This window comes from Electrophorus electricus, chromosome 5 (assembly GCF_041902795.1).
Source record: "Electrophorus electricus isolate QZ-2024a chromosome 5, ASM4190279v1, whole genome shotgun sequence".
Lineage (NCBI taxonomy): Eukaryota > Metazoa > Chordata > Actinopteri > Gymnotiformes > Gymnotidae > Electrophorus > Electrophorus electricus.
In genome coordinates, this window is record NC_137501.1 from 25,804,666 (window position 1) to 25,823,729 (window position 19,064).

The 19,064-nt window shown below is 45.8% G+C and overlaps 1 protein-coding gene across 2 annotated transcripts in view; it reads left to right on the forward strand.

Moving 5' to 3' along the window:
- col9a1b (collagen, type IX, alpha 1b) overlaps positions 1 to 19,057 on the forward strand; it is a 22,339-nt gene extending 3,282 nt beyond the window's left edge. Inside the window, exons 5-32 of one of the 2 annotated variants that reach the window (XM_081714584.1) lie at positions 1 to 28; positions 401 to 436; positions 564 to 587; positions 701 to 754; positions 1,237 to 1,290; positions 1,589 to 1,624; positions 1,720 to 1,776; positions 4,307 to 4,360; positions 5,650 to 5,703; positions 5,799 to 5,852; positions 5,951 to 6,004; positions 6,226 to 6,279; positions 6,434 to 6,487; positions 6,641 to 6,694; positions 6,783 to 6,836; positions 10,234 to 10,278; positions 10,501 to 10,554; positions 10,637 to 10,690; positions 11,104 to 11,157; positions 12,039 to 12,110; positions 12,568 to 12,603; positions 12,807 to 12,851; positions 12,974 to 13,006; positions 13,257 to 13,403; positions 13,842 to 13,896; positions 14,968 to 15,156; positions 15,239 to 15,316; positions 17,814 to 19,056. The exon at positions 1 to 28 is cut by the window's left edge and continues 26 nt beyond it. In XM_081714584.1, the coding sequence (XP_081570710.1) occupies positions 1 to 28; positions 401 to 436; positions 564 to 587; positions 701 to 754; positions 1,237 to 1,290; positions 1,589 to 1,624; positions 1,720 to 1,776; positions 4,307 to 4,360; positions 5,650 to 5,703; positions 5,799 to 5,852; positions 5,951 to 6,004; positions 6,226 to 6,279; positions 6,434 to 6,487; positions 6,641 to 6,694; positions 6,783 to 6,836; positions 10,234 to 10,278; positions 10,501 to 10,554; positions 10,637 to 10,690; positions 11,104 to 11,157; positions 12,039 to 12,110; positions 12,568 to 12,603; positions 12,807 to 12,851; positions 12,974 to 13,006; positions 13,257 to 13,403; positions 13,842 to 13,896; positions 14,968 to 15,156; positions 15,239 to 15,316; positions 17,814 to 18,013 (1,783 nt within the window). In that variant the 3' untranslated portion in view covers positions 18,014 to 19,056. Of the gene's footprint in view, positions 29 to 400; positions 437 to 563; positions 588 to 700; positions 755 to 1,236; positions 1,291 to 1,588; positions 1,625 to 1,719; positions 1,777 to 4,306; positions 4,361 to 5,649; positions 5,704 to 5,798; positions 5,853 to 5,950; positions 6,005 to 6,225; positions 6,280 to 6,433; positions 6,488 to 6,640; positions 6,695 to 6,782; positions 6,837 to 10,233; positions 10,279 to 10,500; positions 10,555 to 10,636; positions 10,691 to 11,103; positions 11,158 to 12,038; positions 12,111 to 12,567; positions 12,604 to 12,806; positions 12,852 to 12,973; positions 13,007 to 13,256; positions 13,404 to 13,841; positions 13,897 to 14,967; positions 15,157 to 15,238; positions 15,317 to 17,813 lie in introns of both variants that reach the window. The other variant, XM_081714585.1, reaches the window with a different exon arrangement.
- Positions 19,058 to 19,064: the final 7 nt, after the last annotated feature.

Consider the following 19,064-nt stretch of genomic DNA (forward strand, 5'->3'; position numbering starts at 1 on the left):
GGGCCCGGATGGTCCCCCCGGACAGAAGGTGACTGGCTAATGAACCTCTTCACTTTGGAGGCGAGCCAAAACTCTGCCCCTTTGCCCAGCTTTGCCTGTGCAAAGCTGTTCCTCATGACAAAGCCTTAAATGCTAATCCTGCCTATATTCCTTTTAATCTCTGCGGGCAAATAGAGGCCCTGTCATCAGTACCTTTGGGAGTGAAGTTAAATGACTTTCTGTGTTCTGTACCCTGTGTCAGACAGTTCCGGTCCGAGGTAATTAAAAAAAAAAAAAGTTATATTCCAAGGATCTTGGCTGATACAGCTCATTAAAAACATCAGGAGATTGTTATTGCCTGAAGTTGTGACAGTTATGTTTTGACTGAAGCAGTCCTCAAGTGAGTTGTGTTGTGATGCAGGGAGAACCCGGAAAAGCTGGCCCCCGCGGCCAACCTGTAAGTGGGAACTTCTCTTCTCCTGAATTGACTACTGAATATCTCGCTAACAGCAAAGCACGCAGAGCGTATGCCAGAGTGTGCGCCGCTTGTCTTTTAAAAAGTAACACACCTCCTTCCTTTCTAGGGCATGGGCCCCGATGGACCCCTGGTAAGTTCTTCTGATTTGCTGTCTGAGAAATGAAAAGGCGCTGGTACAGAATGCAGGCGGTTTTCACTCACGTATGGGACTCAGCAGCTTGTGCGTTGTGTTTGCGCAAACAGGGGCCACCAGGGCCTGGAGGACTTCCGGGTGAGCTGGGTAAAGTTGGCCCCCCGGTGAGTAACTTTCACTTCAGGCCACACAGATATTTGTGGGCCTTTGTCATATTTGTGCTCGTTGGAAACAACATTTGATGATTTGTAGAGCTCCGCTGCCAAATTAGACTTGCTCGTTCCGATAGCAAGGCCCCTGGCGAGATGAGCAGCCTGTAAAAACTGTAAATAAATGAATCACCAAACTGACACTGCAGACAGAGATCTGTTGGTGATTCGTACATTATTTCAGTTGTGATGGGTGTATTTTTTTCCCTTGCAGTCTGTATGGCATGCACATTGATCACGCATCAAGCCCAGCCTCACAAAGGAGAAGTTATTAGTTCCTCAGACAGGCAACACCCAAAAAGATAGCAATGTGAAACATGTATTGTGTATAAAGATGCTTACTAATATAGAAAAAAATTGTGGGAGGTGCATATGGCTAGACAGTGTAAGTCTGAATGACAGTGAAAATGACCAACTGCATTATTCGTGTGTTATAGGGGGCCATGGGTGTCAGAGGGCCACAAGGACCCCGTGGACCACAAGGACCTCGCGTAGGTTTCCACCCTCTTTTCCATAAAACCCCTACCACAGACTCTGAACTCAGTGCTAGTATAAAATCATCATTAAATCCAAAGATATCAAAGGTCCCCACGCCCCTCCTATAATCACTCTGTCACCTCTATCCCAACCATTGCCGAAGGTGTCGTCCGCACTGCAAATTAGCTGCGTGTTTCTGCGATCTGTCATTACAAGGTATTACGCATGTATTGTTGGTAATGCCGACAGAGCAGGTTCGGGGTCATAACACTGACAAAAATAAGCTAAAAGTGGGTCCCTCTATGTTTCTAGGGAGCCGCAGGGATACACGGTGGGACAATGGAGCTGGTAAGAGTCATCTAAAGCATTCCCCGAACCCGCAGTGTTTTTTTTCGAGTGACGGTCTGATGTGTGTCTCACCAGCTGTGTTTTTGGACTTTTAGTGCCCCAACGCGTGCCCCCCTGGTGCATCGGGCCACCCTGGACTCCCTGGCATGAAAGTGAGTTGCAAGAAAGCTTTTGGAAGGAAAAATAAGTGCAACTCTCACTCTGCCATACAGAATAGAATATAGAATCTAGAAACACCTACTACGTAGTAGTACCTAGAGGCTATCAGTCCTTTGTTGCTTAATCCAATGTACTCCGAAGTTAAATGATGGGAAATCGGTTGGAATCGATTGGGAATTTGTGCTGTTCTTTGCAACACAGTTGGAGCACACTTTAAGTGGCCTTTGATGTGAACGGCCTGCCTATATGTATAAATTGCCCATCTCACCCTTTCAGTGGGTGGTTATATTTTTTTTCCCACACTTGAGACCTATAACAAAGGCCGGGGAGTTTGAAGGTACAGCGCGGTAATTTTGCTGTTGCTAGGACTGCGCTTTTCTGGACCAAGATCGATGTTGTCATTCCTGGGATCTTATGGAACCGCTCGTCGATTTATCACCCCCGTCGTCACTGGGGCGACGTGTTATCCTTCCACATCGTGCGTATTTCCCCTTTCGGTCCTGTGTATTTTTTTAGTTTCTTCTGTCCCGTCCTGTGGATGTTTCCATCACTCAGGATTGCTACATTTCTTACCACTGCTGCTTCCTGCTCTGCTATCTCGGTGTCTACTTGGTTCACCATTACCTACCTGTCTGTCTGGATCTGAAGGTCCCATTGGATCTTGGGCCTTGTTCTCCATCACTTTGGGTGGCTTCTCCCATTTGGACTTGAGAGAGTCCAGTTCATATGTCTTGCATGTGTTCCTAGCACGTGGTCTCTCTGTTCCTGACAGAGTCTCGCATCCTACTAGAGGTACTGGATTGTCTCAGGATCTTGTCTGATGCGATACACCCTTTGATTGACCTTAGTACTGATTGCTTGCTCCTGTACAGCCATGATTTCTGGCTCTGTGCTGTTTTTCAGTCCTGTGTTTTTTAGACATATGTCAGAATGTCTTACTTCAGCCACCTCTGCAACCTGTCGGTGGTACATTTTATGGAGTGGCTTATCCTGCCATGACACCTCCTCTGTTTCCATGGTATCCACATGCCCTATCAGTCTGATGTATCTTCCTATCCGTCCCTCTTTTGGAGGCCATTCAAGTGAGCGATGAAGTCATGAAAACTAAGCAGAAAGAACTGATCCAAGGATTTAATTTTATGATTTAAGCATTTTCAGAGTTACTTCATCATCTGTGTAAGCAAAGTGCTTTGTCTGTAACATCCTGTTCCTTTGTTGGAAACCTCGTGTGTACTACATTGGAATTTGTACACCCTCTACACTTTTAACTACAAAAAACTGCAGTTTATGATGAGATCCACCTTCTAAACAGTCCATACTACTAGATTACATTACATATAGTCCAACAGCAGGTTGCTTCAGTGTAGGTGTATGAGTCTTATCCAGTGGCAGCAGAGTGGGAAAGCTGGCCCTGCATCCACTGGAGCTGATGGGGTAGGCGGAGCCAATGGGGCAGGTGGTGCCAGGGTGGTAGGTGGAGCGATTATGGCAGCATCAGTTTCTCTGCTGGCATCACGGCGACATTTTCTGATGAGCAAGTTTAATCCAGTGTTGGCACCACCTCAGCAGCAACATACAGATAAAACAGAATGACAGCGATTTAAATACGAACACAAAATAAAGAGTCCATAAATGGTGGACATGTGCCAGTGATCAGCAAAAAGCTCTTGTAACACCTGTAACAAAGTAACGCCAAGACTTTGATTAAAATCAGGTCACACGTGAGAGGGTCCAGGAATGTCTGATAATGTCTGATAATGTATACACAGCACTGGCCTCTGGTCCAGTCATTTAGCTGAGGTCAGAATCCAGTGGTGGCACCAGTGGATTAAAATGGATTGGCATCATGAATGGCAGAGACTGTTAGTCCTGTTGGCCTATTGATTGCAAAACGTAGAGCAGTCTTAACAAGGTTAGCCGATCCACTAAAATGTATGGCTATAGTGCAGGTGTACCTAATAAAATCAATCTATATTGCAATTTGTTCTAAATTTCAAACGAAACGTGTGTATGTTGGCTAGTACATTAATTACATCAATTATATAGCAACTGTCTTCTAGAGTAAGTGAAAAAAAACACTGAAAAAGGACTGGTAAATCATTCATCCAGTTAAATTATGGACAGGGATTCCGGGTGAATCTCTAGCTATAACAGTACCATGTATATTGGTGTTGTTTCAATAATTCAAGTTCCGAAATTAATTTATTCAACTGAACACATTTATTCTGATCTAGTATATTGAAAAATGCCTCAATGTCTTTTTAAAAATACATATTTTACCCTGCATGGCAGAGTGAGTACCCATTTTACTGTAATTGTTGCCTTTTTTCCTTTGGTTTGGAAAAGAATTAAGTGGGACTCAGATTTCTCCAAGCACTTGTTGATTAGGGAAATAGCAGAAAGTCAGTTTATGACTGTTTTATTTATGTTTTTTTTACAGCCTGGTTTTATACACATGTTGCACTTTTGTTCAAGAGTAAATATAACAGGTGTGTTCATCAGATTCTTTTTTTTACCTATCAGGGTCACAAAGGTGTGAAGGGTGAGGCTGGAGAACCCGGTAAACAGGGGCACAAGGTGAGGAATCCCCAGAGACTCTCAGTTTTTCAATGGCTGCAGGCTATAGCCCCCAAATTACTGATGTGCTCTGGTACACAACATATACCAAATAAAAAAATCGCAGAAATGTTGATCAAAATCCAAATACGAAGATGATGGCTTCAACCTTTAGTTTTTCTAACTAAAGGTCAGGGGCTGGTCTGTCATGCTCAAAAGGCTTCGCTGCGACTGTGATCTCCTGGAAATGTTTTCTGATGTATGGTGCACACATTTGTTTTGAACAAAAGAACAAAAACAAAAACCACTACTGTCATCTGCGAATACAAAGGATTTTAATTGAAGTTTTCTGGACATTTCGAAGTCTTGCTGTGGATTAAATTACACTGTCTTTTTCCACCAGTGACTCTCATCAGCACAGCAGGGAGGAAACCTTATATTCACTTTTCCTTACGCATAACTCAGTATGTCTGCTGTTTACTGGTTGCAAAGTCCTGTTATGTATGGTATTGTACATGGTGTCAAATACCTAACCTACTGTACTGGCTAGGGAATATTCTATGAGTAGATGATTAAGTACTTTTGTAAGTCACTCTGGGTACAAGCATCTGCTGAATGCCATAAACGTAAAACGGAAATATAAAAAGTAAAGGCTTTTTTTTCCACGCCTCAGTGCAGAAAAACCACCGTGCACCGTACAGTAGCGAGTGACCACAAAACAGCACCCCCAAAAAAAATCTCCATTATGTTTTCAATCTTTTCCACTACATCGAGTCTATAGTTCTGGTGTGCTGAAACTGCATTCAGTGTATTGCGCCCCAAGCCGTGGACAGCACGCGGCGTAGCTGGGCCTGAATCCGAGTCATATCTGTGTCAGCGGCACTTTCTCGACCCCTCAGGGCTTTGGAGAGCTAAAAACGTGGCGGTCCATTACAGACAATTGGCATTATTATGAGAAACCCTGAGGAAGCGAAGAAACCTTGCACCGCTTTATCCTTTTACTTCCTGCCGTGTGTTTAAAGCACCGGTTCAGCTGATGGTTAGATGAGCTTATTTTTGCCTCAGACAGTGAAGGATCACATGGACAGAATGTTATCTTTGGGTAATATGCTGTAAAAATGGGTTCAAGCATTTTTCAAGCATTTTTTTTTTGTACTTACATTTGTCTGAATCATTTAGAACTGTGGGAAATGAATGTGTTTGTGAACGTAATATAATACCACAATTTCTCACGTTTCATCTGTTTTGTAGCTGTTTTGTCATTTGTGGTATTGTTATTTTAAATGCCAACTTTCCCGCTCATTTGTCAGGGAGAGGAAGGAGACCAGGGGGACCCAGGAGAGGCTGGATCGTCGGGCCCGACCGTGAGTACTCAGAGCTCGTTAATACGTCCAGCAGCGTTTACGGAGCTGGCCTATTCTCGAAGGCGGTGGCTGAGAGCTCTGTTTTGTCTTTACAGGGACCCCAGGGAATTCGGGGGGCTGCTGGAATGATGGGTCTAAAAGGAGAGATGGCAAGTCCGGGTTACAGAAGACTGCTAACAGTTTCCCTGCGCGGCTTACGTGGCTGTCGTTTAAACTAAATCACCGAATCCCTCTGGTTTTCCTATAGGGACCTCGGGGCACTGATGGGAATCCAGGTGCTCAGGGCGTTGCGGGAGCTGCTGTAAGTTCTGCCGACGCCGTCCCCTTCCCGAGCCAAAGGGTTCCCCCTGTGACGCAGCCTCTGACCCGACAAAAAACGAACCCTTGCCAGACTACCAGATGGCCAATACGATTGTGCTGCGTCGGTTGTAATTCGCAAGCGGCCCACTTTGCAGTAACGACAGCTGGCAAGGCCTTGTTGTGAAACGTGTGCGCTGACCCGAGTGTGTTCCATCCTGGCAGGGGGATCGCGGCCAGAGGGGCAGGATGGGAGAGTCTGGCCCTAAAGGCCAACAAGTATGTGTTAAGTGCAGAGGGCCCTACTCTGTCCACTTCTGAATCCATGCTAATGCACCCAACACAAGCCCATTACAATGCAAAGTTAACAAGTTGAAAGCTGAAACAGCTAGTACAAGGTCAAGGGGAGAGTCACCTCAATATCTGTGTTCAGGGGACCCAAGGACCCAGAGGCATTACTGGCCTACCAGGATCTAAAGGGGGCAGTGTGAGTAAATGCTGAACACTGCACACTCAACACTTGTATTGCCTGTGTTGTTATTTGGATCAGATATGACTTCATATCTGTAGGATGATCTGTTTGCCTGAGCATTTGTTGTTTAATGGCAAAGTGATCCTCTTCACGACTGTTTATTCCTAGGGTTTCTCGGGCGTGGACGGGCGTGAGGGCATTCCTGGCATGCCTGGAGCTAAGGTGCAGTGATGGGCATCAGCTGCGTTTTTGAGATAGAATGTATAGCATTGTCATTCCGTTATGACCCAGGGAACTACATTTCCCACAGGGCAACCCTGGGAAAGCTGGTTCGCCTGGAGAGGTTGGACTACAAGGTCTTCCTGTAAGTTTGATCCTCACATGCTTGTCGTTTATCTGTATTCTGCATTCTTGGTTTACTTCTCACACTATGCCAGTTAGAAATATTCAATGATTAAAGTATGCCTCCATAATATATGGCAATTTTCTCACTGTCAAACATTTGAGGGGCATTAAATTGTTCATCACTTAATAGCTTATTATTAGGGGATATATTAATTCATAATTATGACTTGCTGTTTCATTATAATGAGATAATAGGTAATAATTAAGAGGTCTTTTCTTGACTCAGAGATATTACTCAGAAGTGATCATTAGAGCTACAGCATTACCATTGCTTTCTAAAGGGCAGAAACATGCTTTCATAAATATTTTCAGGTAAAAATGATGTCACTAAAATAGAAAGTGCTCGGGGGGTGGAGACACATGCAGTATGCTTTGAGACTGCTGATTAACTTGTCTTTAGTGATGGCGTGAGCGCCAATAACACCGTTGAGGTTGAAGTGTATTGAAGCGTATTAACTGCTCAGACTGAACTCAACTCCTGACAACTCCCTGGATAACGTCTTTCCTTGCAGCATGCCAACGACCTTAAACGCACTGCTAAAAGTTCTCGAGTCTAATAGGAGCATGCATCCCACTGCACGCGTCCCAGAGCATGCATTTTCCACAGACCGTTTGTTTAGGTGCTGCGGAATTCCTTGTTTGTGGAATTCTGCATATACTGAAATCTGTACATCTGTGCAGTTTAGAAGTATTTCTGTCAGAGTTTTTTTTCCCCCTGTCTTTCTGTATTTCCCAGACTTTGGCTTTCATGTCAAATTCAGGCTAAAGAGTGTTTAGATATAATTTTACAACCTCTCACTGCTTTGTAAGAATCACATGTTCTTGATTTTAGGCCCTCAGTCAGATGCCTTAAGGCACCCTTGGATGTTTAGTGTAAGCCCAACATCGTGAGAGGTTAGGGTCAGGGTGCTCAACTCTAGAATAGCTGGTCTTCTACTAATTAGTAAGCTTTAAGGCGTAATGAGTCCACCAGGATTTGAGGTCTTCTACTAATTAGTAAGGTTTAAGGCTTAATCAGTCAGCCAGGATTTCAGGCTTAAAAAACATTTATGACATTGATAGCAAAAAACCAAAACCATTTATCGGTTAACCTTTACAGAGTTGGTGTAGTTTGAAAAGAGTATCCTATACAACTGTTACCACATCCTAATTAAAAGTAAAATGAAAGAAATATAATAACACGTATGTTTTTGGAAGAAACATGTACTTAAACTGGTATAGCGGATCTTAGATGGTCATATCACCGAGAACCAGCATTTAGGTTATTAAGGAAAGTAGATTCTGAAGTGGATGCAAGAGTCTCACTCTTGCGCAGACAAATTGGTGAAGGCACTTTGTATGACAATCTTGTAAGGATGAAAGCCTGAAACAAATAAATAAAATAAGAGGATGGAAAGGTGCTTTTTGAAGAATGAAATTAATTTTACACTTTAAGAGCAAGATATACCAGAAAACACCCAGGGAATTGACTCCGAAAACAGAAACTTTGAAACGAGGGTGGACGGCCACATCTTAAACCGATGCTTACGTATCATGGCGTCTCTGTGAGTAATGCTTGGGGTGGGGGTGGGGGTGGGGTGTTGGAGGAGGAACTACAAAAGCTGAAGGAACAGGAGCCCAGAGATGGACATCTGAAAGGTCATCGGCAGAGGTTGGTAGACCCGGAGCTCCTGCTGTAGAGAAGTGGATGCAGCGTCCGCGGTGCCGCTGCGTAGAAAGACAGAGGAGGGTCAGGCCGAGCGGAGGAAGAGTGAGAAGGTCTGGTGAAGGTCCGTAGAGTCCGGCGTGTGGAGGAGGAGTCAGCCCTGCAGACATAAGCTGGGGTAAGCAGATGCCCTCCTCGTCACCAGGGGGAGCTGTTACCACCAGCGTAGGCATAGCCAAGACGCTCCAGGTGGCGCTGCTCCTCTGGGCTGTTTGTGGAGAACCATCCTCCAGACCTGCAGATCCAGCAGCAGTAAGGCAGTGGCAGCAGGTGGTGGAGCAAATGGTGTCACCTCTTCAGAACCGCAGTCAGCATGGTGGTGATCCGGAGGCCCACCCTGGGACACTAGACAAAACTGAATTGGCCGCAGCCTACAGAACCAGGGAATGGAAGAGGTTCAGGGGCCAATCCAACGGCAAGGAAATGGCAGCACTTTTTAGGAAGGGTTGCTTTTGAACTAGGCTTCAGGTATATAAAAACCATTAGAGACAATAAGGAGCCGCTTGGAACAGGCCACGTCTCTGGAGACACTAAAACGGCAGTGCCAACAGGCTAGCAGGGACCTGAGGTCTGGCTCCTCTGCAGTAGGAAGCTTGGAGCCAGACTCGGATGGCCCCTCATTTGACTCGGCTTCACTCCGGTTCGAACACAGCAGTTGCCCGTTGGTGTGCTCTCCTACCCACTCTGGATAAGTAAAAATGAGACGTAGCAGGGAACAGTCTGTGCTCAAAAGGCGGAGGCAGGATCTGGTGAAGAAAGAGGAGATGGGTGCAATGGTCCCTCAGATTGTTTCACGTTTGCCATGCTGACACGGAAATTTGTGACCGGTCTCTTTCATGTTCGGACTCTACAGCTTGTGAACGTTTTCCACGTTTTATGAAACATCACAAAGGTGTTTTTAGAAGTGGGCGGCTATGGGAAATAATGTTTCCCTTTCTTCAACCCGGTGTTTCTCCACCTGAGAGTTCTGATGTGAGCTGCTCCAAACAGTGTTGTTTTTTTTTTTCCTGCTCTGAAAACAAAGTTTAGTTTGTGCATGAATGATCTTATTCAGTCAGCGGGTTTTTTGAGAGTAAGAAAAAGGAAAGATGAACTAGGCAAGTATATGGTAGGACCGCCATTAGGGAACAGGCACTCGAGCCCTGGCGAACGATTCAAAGTTAATATCTGGAACCCAGTGCGTTAAAGCAAGAAACTAACACTGGCGGGGTTTGTACCTGTTATCACTAACATCATTCCCTCTCGCTGGTCATGTTATTACATGTGGTACAGGTGCCGGTAATAAACGTCCAGTTGTTGAATGCAGGCCACCTGTTGGCGTGAACTACCCCTCAGTCGCCCCATCCATCACTGATCAGTTTATGGTCATAGGATCACTAGTGACTGGATATTACACAGACAGTGGACAATTGTAAATACAGGATGACCGCCTAGTACTGCAGTGGTATGACTGTCGGTGTTGAGCGCTTTGGTCAGGAAATGAGCAGTAATTGAGACCTATAGGACAGCTAACACAACAGGGCAGATTCACGTTCACAGACACAACGTACAGGAAAGGGAATTTCTGAAATGGACATTACAGGTCCCTAGGAATTTATAACCCCTTCCGTGCACGCACCGCTTTGCTGATGCCCCGTGCATGTTTCCCTAGGGTCTACCCGGCGTTCCAGGACCGAAGGGTGCCGGCGGTGAAAAGGTGAGCAGTGCAGGCCGGCTGTCGTTCACGAACTGTCGGCCTGACGTTATCAGCTCCAAGTAGGTGGTGCTTTAAGTTGGGTTTACTGCAGGAATGTGCATGAAAGATATCTGACGTAGATGAACTGTGCAGTACGGGAGTCGGCAAACCCGGTGAGCTGCTCTGCTTCGTTGCACCATCATGGGGCAATAGGTGGTTTCAGCAGCTTTGCTCTGGTTTCAGGGCAATGCCGGACAACCGGGCTTCATGGGGACTATGGGATCTGCAGGGAAGCTTGTGAGTAGCTCATAACCTTACAGCTGAGCTGTTACACATGGCAGAGAAGATCGTATGGCTCACGTTTCATACCTCCAACCAGGGCGAGCACGGAGAACAAGGTGAAGTCGGAGCTGTTGGACCCATCGGTGCACCGGTGAGCGTTTGCCTTGATTCTTACTAGGGATGGGATGATATCTGTGTTTAGTGATATATCGCGATATAAAACACAAAGGTAATACTACTGTTTTGAAATTGAGCAATTTGAATAGCGATCACCATAGCAGGGGATAGGATGTAAACAACCGGTTGCTATGGTCTCCCTACAAGGCATGTGACAGGAAAACACAGACACAGCAGGATAATGTCATTTTTTTATGATTCAATAGTGCTTCACATACATTTTAGCACTGTATATTTGAGTGACGTCAGCATAACAGCGAAAAGTGTTAAAATTTGCATACCATCTCATCCTTATTGTTTGATATCTATGGACTGTTTTGCACATAACGTTAAAGGGGATGTTTCGATGTTTTTTTCTTTAAATACAACATTTCCATTTATGTTTAGGGAGACAGAGGAGAGCAAGGTCCGTCAGGTCCTATGGGAAAACCAGGAGCCAGAGTAAGCAGTGTTTCTCTTCCGGGGTGTGTGTGTATGTGTGTGTCTTTCTGTGTCTGTGGCATATCTGTGCTCTAAGCTGTAAATCCTTCCTTCTTTAAGGTTCCTTATGTCTCATCAGTCACATACTGTGCCTCAGTTGGGTCTTGGTACTGGATACCATATTTTTCAAATGTTTTATTACCAAAAAGTTGATTGTTGTGTTGACTATACTTACTATTTGGTTGATACCAATGCATAAATTCTCACCTAAGCTTTACCAATACCTGAACAGTGCATCCTAAAATTAGGACCTTATGGCAAGAGGTGTTAGCTAGCTAGCTTAGAATTTAGCAGGCAAGGGAAATCTGAATGGGATACCACCACAAACATGTTTTCACAGTAAGGAGAAACTGTCAGGCCCTGTCCTGTAAAAGAGGCCTCTGTTTCCTTTGGTATTCTACGCACACACACACACACACACACACACACACACACACACACACACACACACACTTGCAAGCACTGAGAAAAAGGGATAAAAGAAAAATAGCAGTGCATACACAGACACCCGGGTAAGTTGTCCTACCCTTAAGGTATTGCAAATGTTCGTTTGATTCATTGTTTGCACTCAAAATGTGACATCCTCTCAGATAACCGCCTTACTAACAAGTAATTAGTTAATCAATAAATCTGATTCTGATTTCAATTCCTAAGAGTGACAGAACATACTCGCTGTTGCGCACTGCGGCCTCTCCGCAGAAATAACCTTCAAACTTCCGAGCCCACCCTTTAAATTCCCTTTCAAGGCGAACTTTGTCAGGCGAAAGGGAATTATCTCCCACAGAACCACAGAAATGGAAACTCTGCTCGTCCATCACATGCAGTATTAATGCTGTTCTCAGGGCCCTAAAGGTGACCTCGGCCTGCCTGGACTTCCCGGACCCCCTGGCGTTCCTGGAGAAAAAGGAGGAAGGGTGAGGACCGAAACTTCAAAGCCCACCGACTTGAGAAAGGAGTTCGTACTTTGATGTTGGGTTGAGTGATGGGAATTGCCAAGGTTATAGCCTTGGTCGCATATTTGGCACCGAAAACAATGGAGCCTTTGATTCAGCTGTGGCGACCAGACTTGTGTGATTGTTTATGCATGGGGTTCATAATTTTATTCCCACGTGACCCCCCTGTACTTTTAAACCCTGCAAGACAAGTGAAAAGTGAAAGCTCATGGAAAAATCTTCTAGATATACTTGTAAACAAGTGTGTATGAATGAATCAGTCATTTTTACTCCTTTCAACTAACAGGTGATAAAGACACAAGATCATAAATGTGTTTAATCACTCAGAAAATTAAAGATGTTCCCTTTGAAGAAGTGTCATCCATTTAACGAACGTTCATTGATTCATTTAAACGTGTTTGTGTGTTTATCTTCACAGGGTGAGCCTGGTGAACCTGGACCTAAAGGAGAACAGGTGAGAGTTGTTTCTTCCCCTCACCTCACCTCACCTCACCTCACCTCACCTCACCCATACCCGTCCACGTCAGCTCAGTGCATCACGGCGCGTAACACTGAGCGGCACTGCTGCGCTTCTGACCGGTGCGGATCAGAACTGATTATTCGTATGATTTTTTAAAAAGTTCCTTCATGTTTCCCCCTGTGGTGTCTACTGCCCAGGGAGAACAAGGAGCAGAAGGAAACCCTGGAGACAAAGGAGATGTCGTAAGTGGGACCATTTCAACTGGAGTAGAAGAAAAGACCGCGCCGTAATCGATCTTGCATGTGCGCATTCTGAGATTTGACAGTGTAAATAAACCCAAAAATGTCGTGTGGTTCGGCTTTAGGGCGCTTCCGGAGAAGGCGGACCGAAGGGCGAGGTAGGTTTCTGAAATTCGGGCTGTTGTGTCATAGTGCATGTGGCCTTCTGCAGAGATATAAAATACATATACTTTACATAGAGGAGCAACTAAACGCTGCTTTTTGGGTCATTTTTGGGGGATAATTGCAGCATTCTTGGCAACCGCATGCTTTCACGTGTTCTGGGTCTGAGCCCTGAAAGCAATTCCCAACACTTTTGGGGCTCCAGTCTGCGCGTCGGTTTCCCCATGCGACCTCTGCCGATTCCAGACAGGTGTTCCGGGAGATGCAGGCCACAGAGGGCCCGAGGGCAAACGTGGGCAGCCTGGTATCGAGGGGCCCCCTGGCAGCCCGGGCCCCCGCGGCATGCAGGGGAACAGAGGGACACCCGGCACTCGCGGCTCCCAGGGCCCACCGGTGAGCGTGCGCCCCACGGAGATAGATGTTCAGTTAACTATCAAACACTCAGGAGGGTCAGTCCATACTAACCCTAACCCTAAGACCATCATATTGAAGGTTTACTAAATATGTTATGTGTGATGTGTCCCTATATGTAAATATACGGTAGTATTTTATCATGCTGGTAGTTGATGTGACCAGATTAGTACCTTTAGTACCAAAACTGAAATTTGTCTTTTCCACTTTATACTCTTAACTGTCCAATCCAGTGAACAGAAGCGTCTGAACTTTGTTTACATAAAGGGACGGCCCTCGATTAAAAACAACACACCGCTTCTCCCGCACATAGTAGTATCTCTTAAGCACTCTTAAGGTGGTTATAAGAGAGATGAACTTTTGTGGTCAAAGGAATGTCAGTGTGATTTAACTTGAGACGTCCTTCTCCCATATTCCCAGGGAAAAGAACCAAGTGATCAGCATATCAAACAGGTTTGCATGCGAGTAATACAGGGTAAGTGTGTTACACGCACGCACGCACGCACACACACACACACACACACACACACACACACACACACACAGCTCAGATCTCTTTTCCGCCTCTTTAATTGGCTGCTGTTTGAAGTGTGGTGAGACCTTGGTGGAATTTAGAAACCCACTCTGTCAGAACTCTTCAGACAAAACAAGCAGAAAAAAAGAAAAACAAGCGAAAGAAAAGGAGCTTCTGTTTTGTTTGTGGGGTGGACGAACGATTCTTTAATAAACACCCCCCGCTCTCCAAACAGCCTCAGCAGTCGCGCTCTCTCCGCCTCGTTTGTGACTCCGCCCCCCGAACCCCGCAAAAATTAGCAAATTGAAAAGGAATTTATGACAGCGTGAATTTACGACAGTTTCAAACAGTTCTGATTGAATATTCCGAACCCAGCGCGCCGGACGAATGCACAAGGCCGTGTTCTGGGGGATTTAGGCAGCTGCAAATCTCGGGGCAGGCCGGCCATTTATGTGCGAGATGGGCCTGGTGCATGGTGCTAGTGCGTGGTGTGTGTGTGTGTGTGTGTGTGTGTGTGTGTGTGTGTGTGTGTGTGGGAGGGGGGGGGACATTCAACCGTGTAGGCCCCAGGGGGAAGGCTCGTTGAAGAGGCAAGCAAAATTACTGTGCTTATTTTATTTATGAACTTTTCAGTACATTACCACTGTAGCTAAATGCGAAATTAAAACAGCAAATGTTAAAAAAGGGTGTAAAATATGTGGGATGGAAGCCTATTAGATACACCCATAGGTTAGCTGTTCAAATGTTTGTACACTCTTTATATATTAGGGGAATTCTCTAATTTTGGCTAATGTGCAATGTTGATACTGATGATGCTGAAAATGTTTCAAATAGTAAATGATAATGTAACACTGAAAAAGAGTGAGGAAGAAGGAGACCGGCATATCGGAAAGGCACGGTGAAACGTGACACTGCACACTAAACCCACGCAGCAGCCGATTTACGGAGCCTCCCTGTCTCCCCCGAGAAGCGTGCTCGGTAAGCAGTGCGAGGAGGCACTCACGCTCCTCCTCTTTGTCTTGGCTCCTCCAGAACAGCTGGCCCAGTTAGCCGCCAGCCTGAGGAGGCCCGAGACCGGCGCCACCGGCCTGCCTGGCAAACCAGGCCCTCCCGGGCCTCCCGGGGCCCCCGGGGACAGCGGCTTCCCTGGGCAAGCCGGGGCAAGAGGACTCCCTGGCCTCAAAGGACCCCCAGGACAGATAGGAGTCAGAGGGCCTAAAGGTGATTGAGGCACATCCGTTTAGAGTTTAACAGCGTTAACGCTCAGGTCATGCTGCCTATCTCAGCCCTGCGTGTGTTCCAGGTGAAATGGGAGACCGAGGAGACCGAGGGCAGACAGCGCGAGGACCCAAAGGGATACCAGGACCGCCCGGCCTGCCAGGTTAGTGGCACCCCCCCCATCTCCTAACACTCAGCCCCATAACACCCAGGTAACCAGGTACACCATGGCAGACCCCTGTGGGCGTGGCTTTGTACTGTGGCTTTGCTTGTTTGTGTTCACTTTTCAAAACATTCAAACTAAACAACAACGGTGGCCTTTATGGGCGCTGCCACCTTCCACTCAGCGATTGAAAGCAGAGAACATCTCGTTCCTTTTCCTGGAATGATGTGTGAGTTATATTTAGCAGGCCAGAGGTAAGGGGTCACCAGTGCCGATGGGGGGGGCTGACATCGAGGAATATTACCCAATCAAAAACTGCCCAACTCAGCGGAGGCGGGGCATCAGTAGAGAGCACACGGCCTCGCCCGTCGCTGGCCGTTAGCCGTGCTGTCAGTCAGAGTCTCGCGCCTGCGTTAAACAGCACCGCGGCGGCGACGTCCAGGACGAACGGACAGCTGCGCATTAGCAAAGAAGCACTTCAATGGTGATGGCTTTTTTTCCCATCCTCCAAGTTCATAAAACACGAGATCGCTCTCAGCTGTAATGTCAGCAGGAACGCACCTGAGCAACTAAGCTGCTTGTGAGAAATCACCTGTCGGCTGAGGTGTGTTACTTAGTCTGACATGTCTGTTTATATCCCCCGAGCGTAATGTTGGAATTAGGAATATAAATGGCCCGTCTTTAGGGAGTGGTTTGTAGTAAATGCTGTTTACATAGTTAACATTGAGGCCTGTCACTATGTATATAAAAAAGGCATCGACAAATTATAATTTCTGTAATGTCAAGAATGTACATTTGTCTGGCGACGCACAAGTCAACGCAACCGTTTCAGATTCCATCAAAGGAATTTTCTCACTTTGACCGGCATTTCATCAGGCAACATTAAACATGTGCAGTACCGTTTTTCTGGGTGGCGTTATGAGGAATACCAACACCCCTAATTAGTTCTTCAGTAACAGATGACCTTAAAGTTCACATAAGCCATCGAGCTAGCCAGGGCTGGCGCCTAAACTAACGTAGCCCCACGCCCTCGTAACGGTTGCGGCTGAACGCCGGCGTGTAAGTGGAGGGCGTTAGACGTGAACCGTCAGGAGGGGAAATGCGTTAGACCACATGGGCGGCGTGACTGGCATCCCAGGCTGCGCTGTGCAGCTTCTTCCATTCTTCTTGCAAGCCCAAGAGGGACGCTTCAACAGGTGTCCTCAATTTTCACTCTTTGTGGGTTTTTGACAAGTTAACGCCCACAACCACTATTGCAAAGGCAGAATTCAGGTGTGCATTTTGATTACTTCTCTCGCGGGAGCTTTCTAAACTCTTTTCTTAAAGAGGCGGTGATCTCCTGAATGGGAGATTTAGAGTTGCTTCATGAATCTCAGATGAAAAGTCAGTACCTCTTCCTACTCTGTCAGCTGCTGCTTAACATTGTGGCAAGGCCCACACACACAGTGCTACGCTCTTTGGTCTCTTTGGACTCTTCGGACATTTTAATATGAGCTACATGCATCGAGCGATACCAAATATTTCCCTTTACCCTCACCCTTGTATTTGAGTGTCTTTAATACTCAGACTTCAGACTCCATAGCAAACTTCAGAGCTGTGTGAAATAATAAGGACACACATGCCACCCGCTTAGTACAGCCGTACAAAAAGGTATGAGATAAGTAACATGATTGGCTGTGAAGAAGAATAAATCACCACGCCCACTCCTAATTAATCATGCACTAACAAATCTAATGAACCAATTCATTAACTAACAAATCTAATCAGTCCACTCAGTTGATCCACCTTGTTCATAGGACCTCAATCACACGCAGTTCTTTGGATACCTGAGCGAGGTATTTATGGCCTAGCGACAGTAATTAGAAGCAGTTGAGGAGGTAGTTGAGGCTGCCTGAAGGCAGGGCCTATAGTAGAGCTAAACAGGCTCTTGTTCTGACTGTTTTTTAATTAATTTAATTTCATCGACACAGGGGTCTTATAAAAGCGCGACCAGTGGCCCGTTTCAATTTGTTCGTTTTTTGGAAGATTACTTTGTTTTTTTTGGTTTCATCTTTTTGCTTGCTTGCTTTCTTTCTCACTTTTTTTGCGAACTTATTCACGATATACAAGTGTTTTATTCTTATTCTTACGTAATGAATTGTTACACTATAATTGGTTTCTTGCTACATAATGAATGTATATGGTGTAATCGTCTTCAGAACGGAGGTATTTCCAAGTTTTCCCTGATGCTGAATTTACTTTAAAGTTTTCTGCAATCACTTTAAAGTCCTCATTACTACATCTTGAGAGGAACGATTTTATTAAGTGTCCCAATTCTCTTGAAAAAAACCAAACATTTATATCTCAAGATAAAAAGGAGATGATGAATTTATTGATGAATTAATCCAAACTGAATTAATCCACAAATTCCCCATAACTTGTTCCATCAGTTTCATGTGTCTGTTGTAGCCCACAGGTGGGTTTATACGAACGACCTGCTTCCTCTCGGTTCTCGCAGGTGAGCCCGGCAAACCCGGTTATGGCCAGGACGGCCGTGATGGGGAGAGAGGTACCCCCGGCCTCCCCGGGCAGCCCGGCGTCCCCGGGCCGCCCGGCACCGCCGGCCCCTCTGGCTATTGCGACCCGTCGGCGTGTAACCTGAGCCCGGGAGCCGCCCAGCAAGGCCTGCAGGACGTTAAGGGGCCAGCCGGCAACTGAGCTCCCTCCAAGGACACTAGGGGGACACAGACCGAAGTTGGAAGACAGGTGGGAAGCGTCCCCACATGGGTGTCCATTAACATCCCTCAGCAAAGCTGGTGCCGCCGTCACCGTGGCGAAGTGAGAACGCTCTGTGCCGGCAAGCCTCGTCTGTAATCGGTGGCAAACCTTCGCAAGCACCAGTGCAAAGTGGAACATTTTAGAACAATTAAAAAAAACCCAAAAACATTTCTCTTCAGTTACTGGTAAACGACTTCTCATGTCAGAAAATTCTTCGTTCACTTGGTCCGTCTTTTAAAATTTGTCGCCTAGGATTAATCGTTGAGCCCCACAAGTCAGTTCCTTTAGATGTTCATCCAGAGAACCCGGATGGTGCTAGCTACACTTTACTCGCTGAATAATCCCCTAAAGCAAGGTGACACACCATCAAGCACTTCTTCGATTTTCTCACTTGTAACAAATGTACTCTACCCTGCGCTAAAGATAAACCCACTGAAAACTCGCCTGCTGTTGTCAGTACGTACAGAGACACTCACCTTAAATAAAAAGGAGGTGAAGCTTTAAACGCCGACACGGGGCTACGCTACAGCTCCGGACATCCCTGCAAATGTTTTTGAATTGTGGATTTGTATGAAATTACTGTTTTCGACTACGTAGAATAGATTAGGCGGTGTCTTTCTTCTCAATTGACAAGAGAGAATGCCATGGCCAGTCCGGGAGATTACGAGGGCAACGATCTGCTTGCAAAAAACGTCGAGTTGTAGGGTTCCATGGGATTTGTATTTATTTTACAAAGGAATTATATAAAGGTAACGGTGAAGGTTGTACAGAGATTCACAAGAAGTACATATCTGAATAAATGTTTGAATGTTTTTGTCTGGATTCTAAACAATACTAGAGCCTCACTTTGTGTTTTTAAATTTTAATTTGCAGATGACTATCATTTTTTTTTTGTCTCCCGTAATGGATAGCACAAAAGCAAAGGGAATTAGGCATTAGCAAATTTGTAAAGACACATTTAAGGCAATAATGATAAAGGCCAGCAAACCAG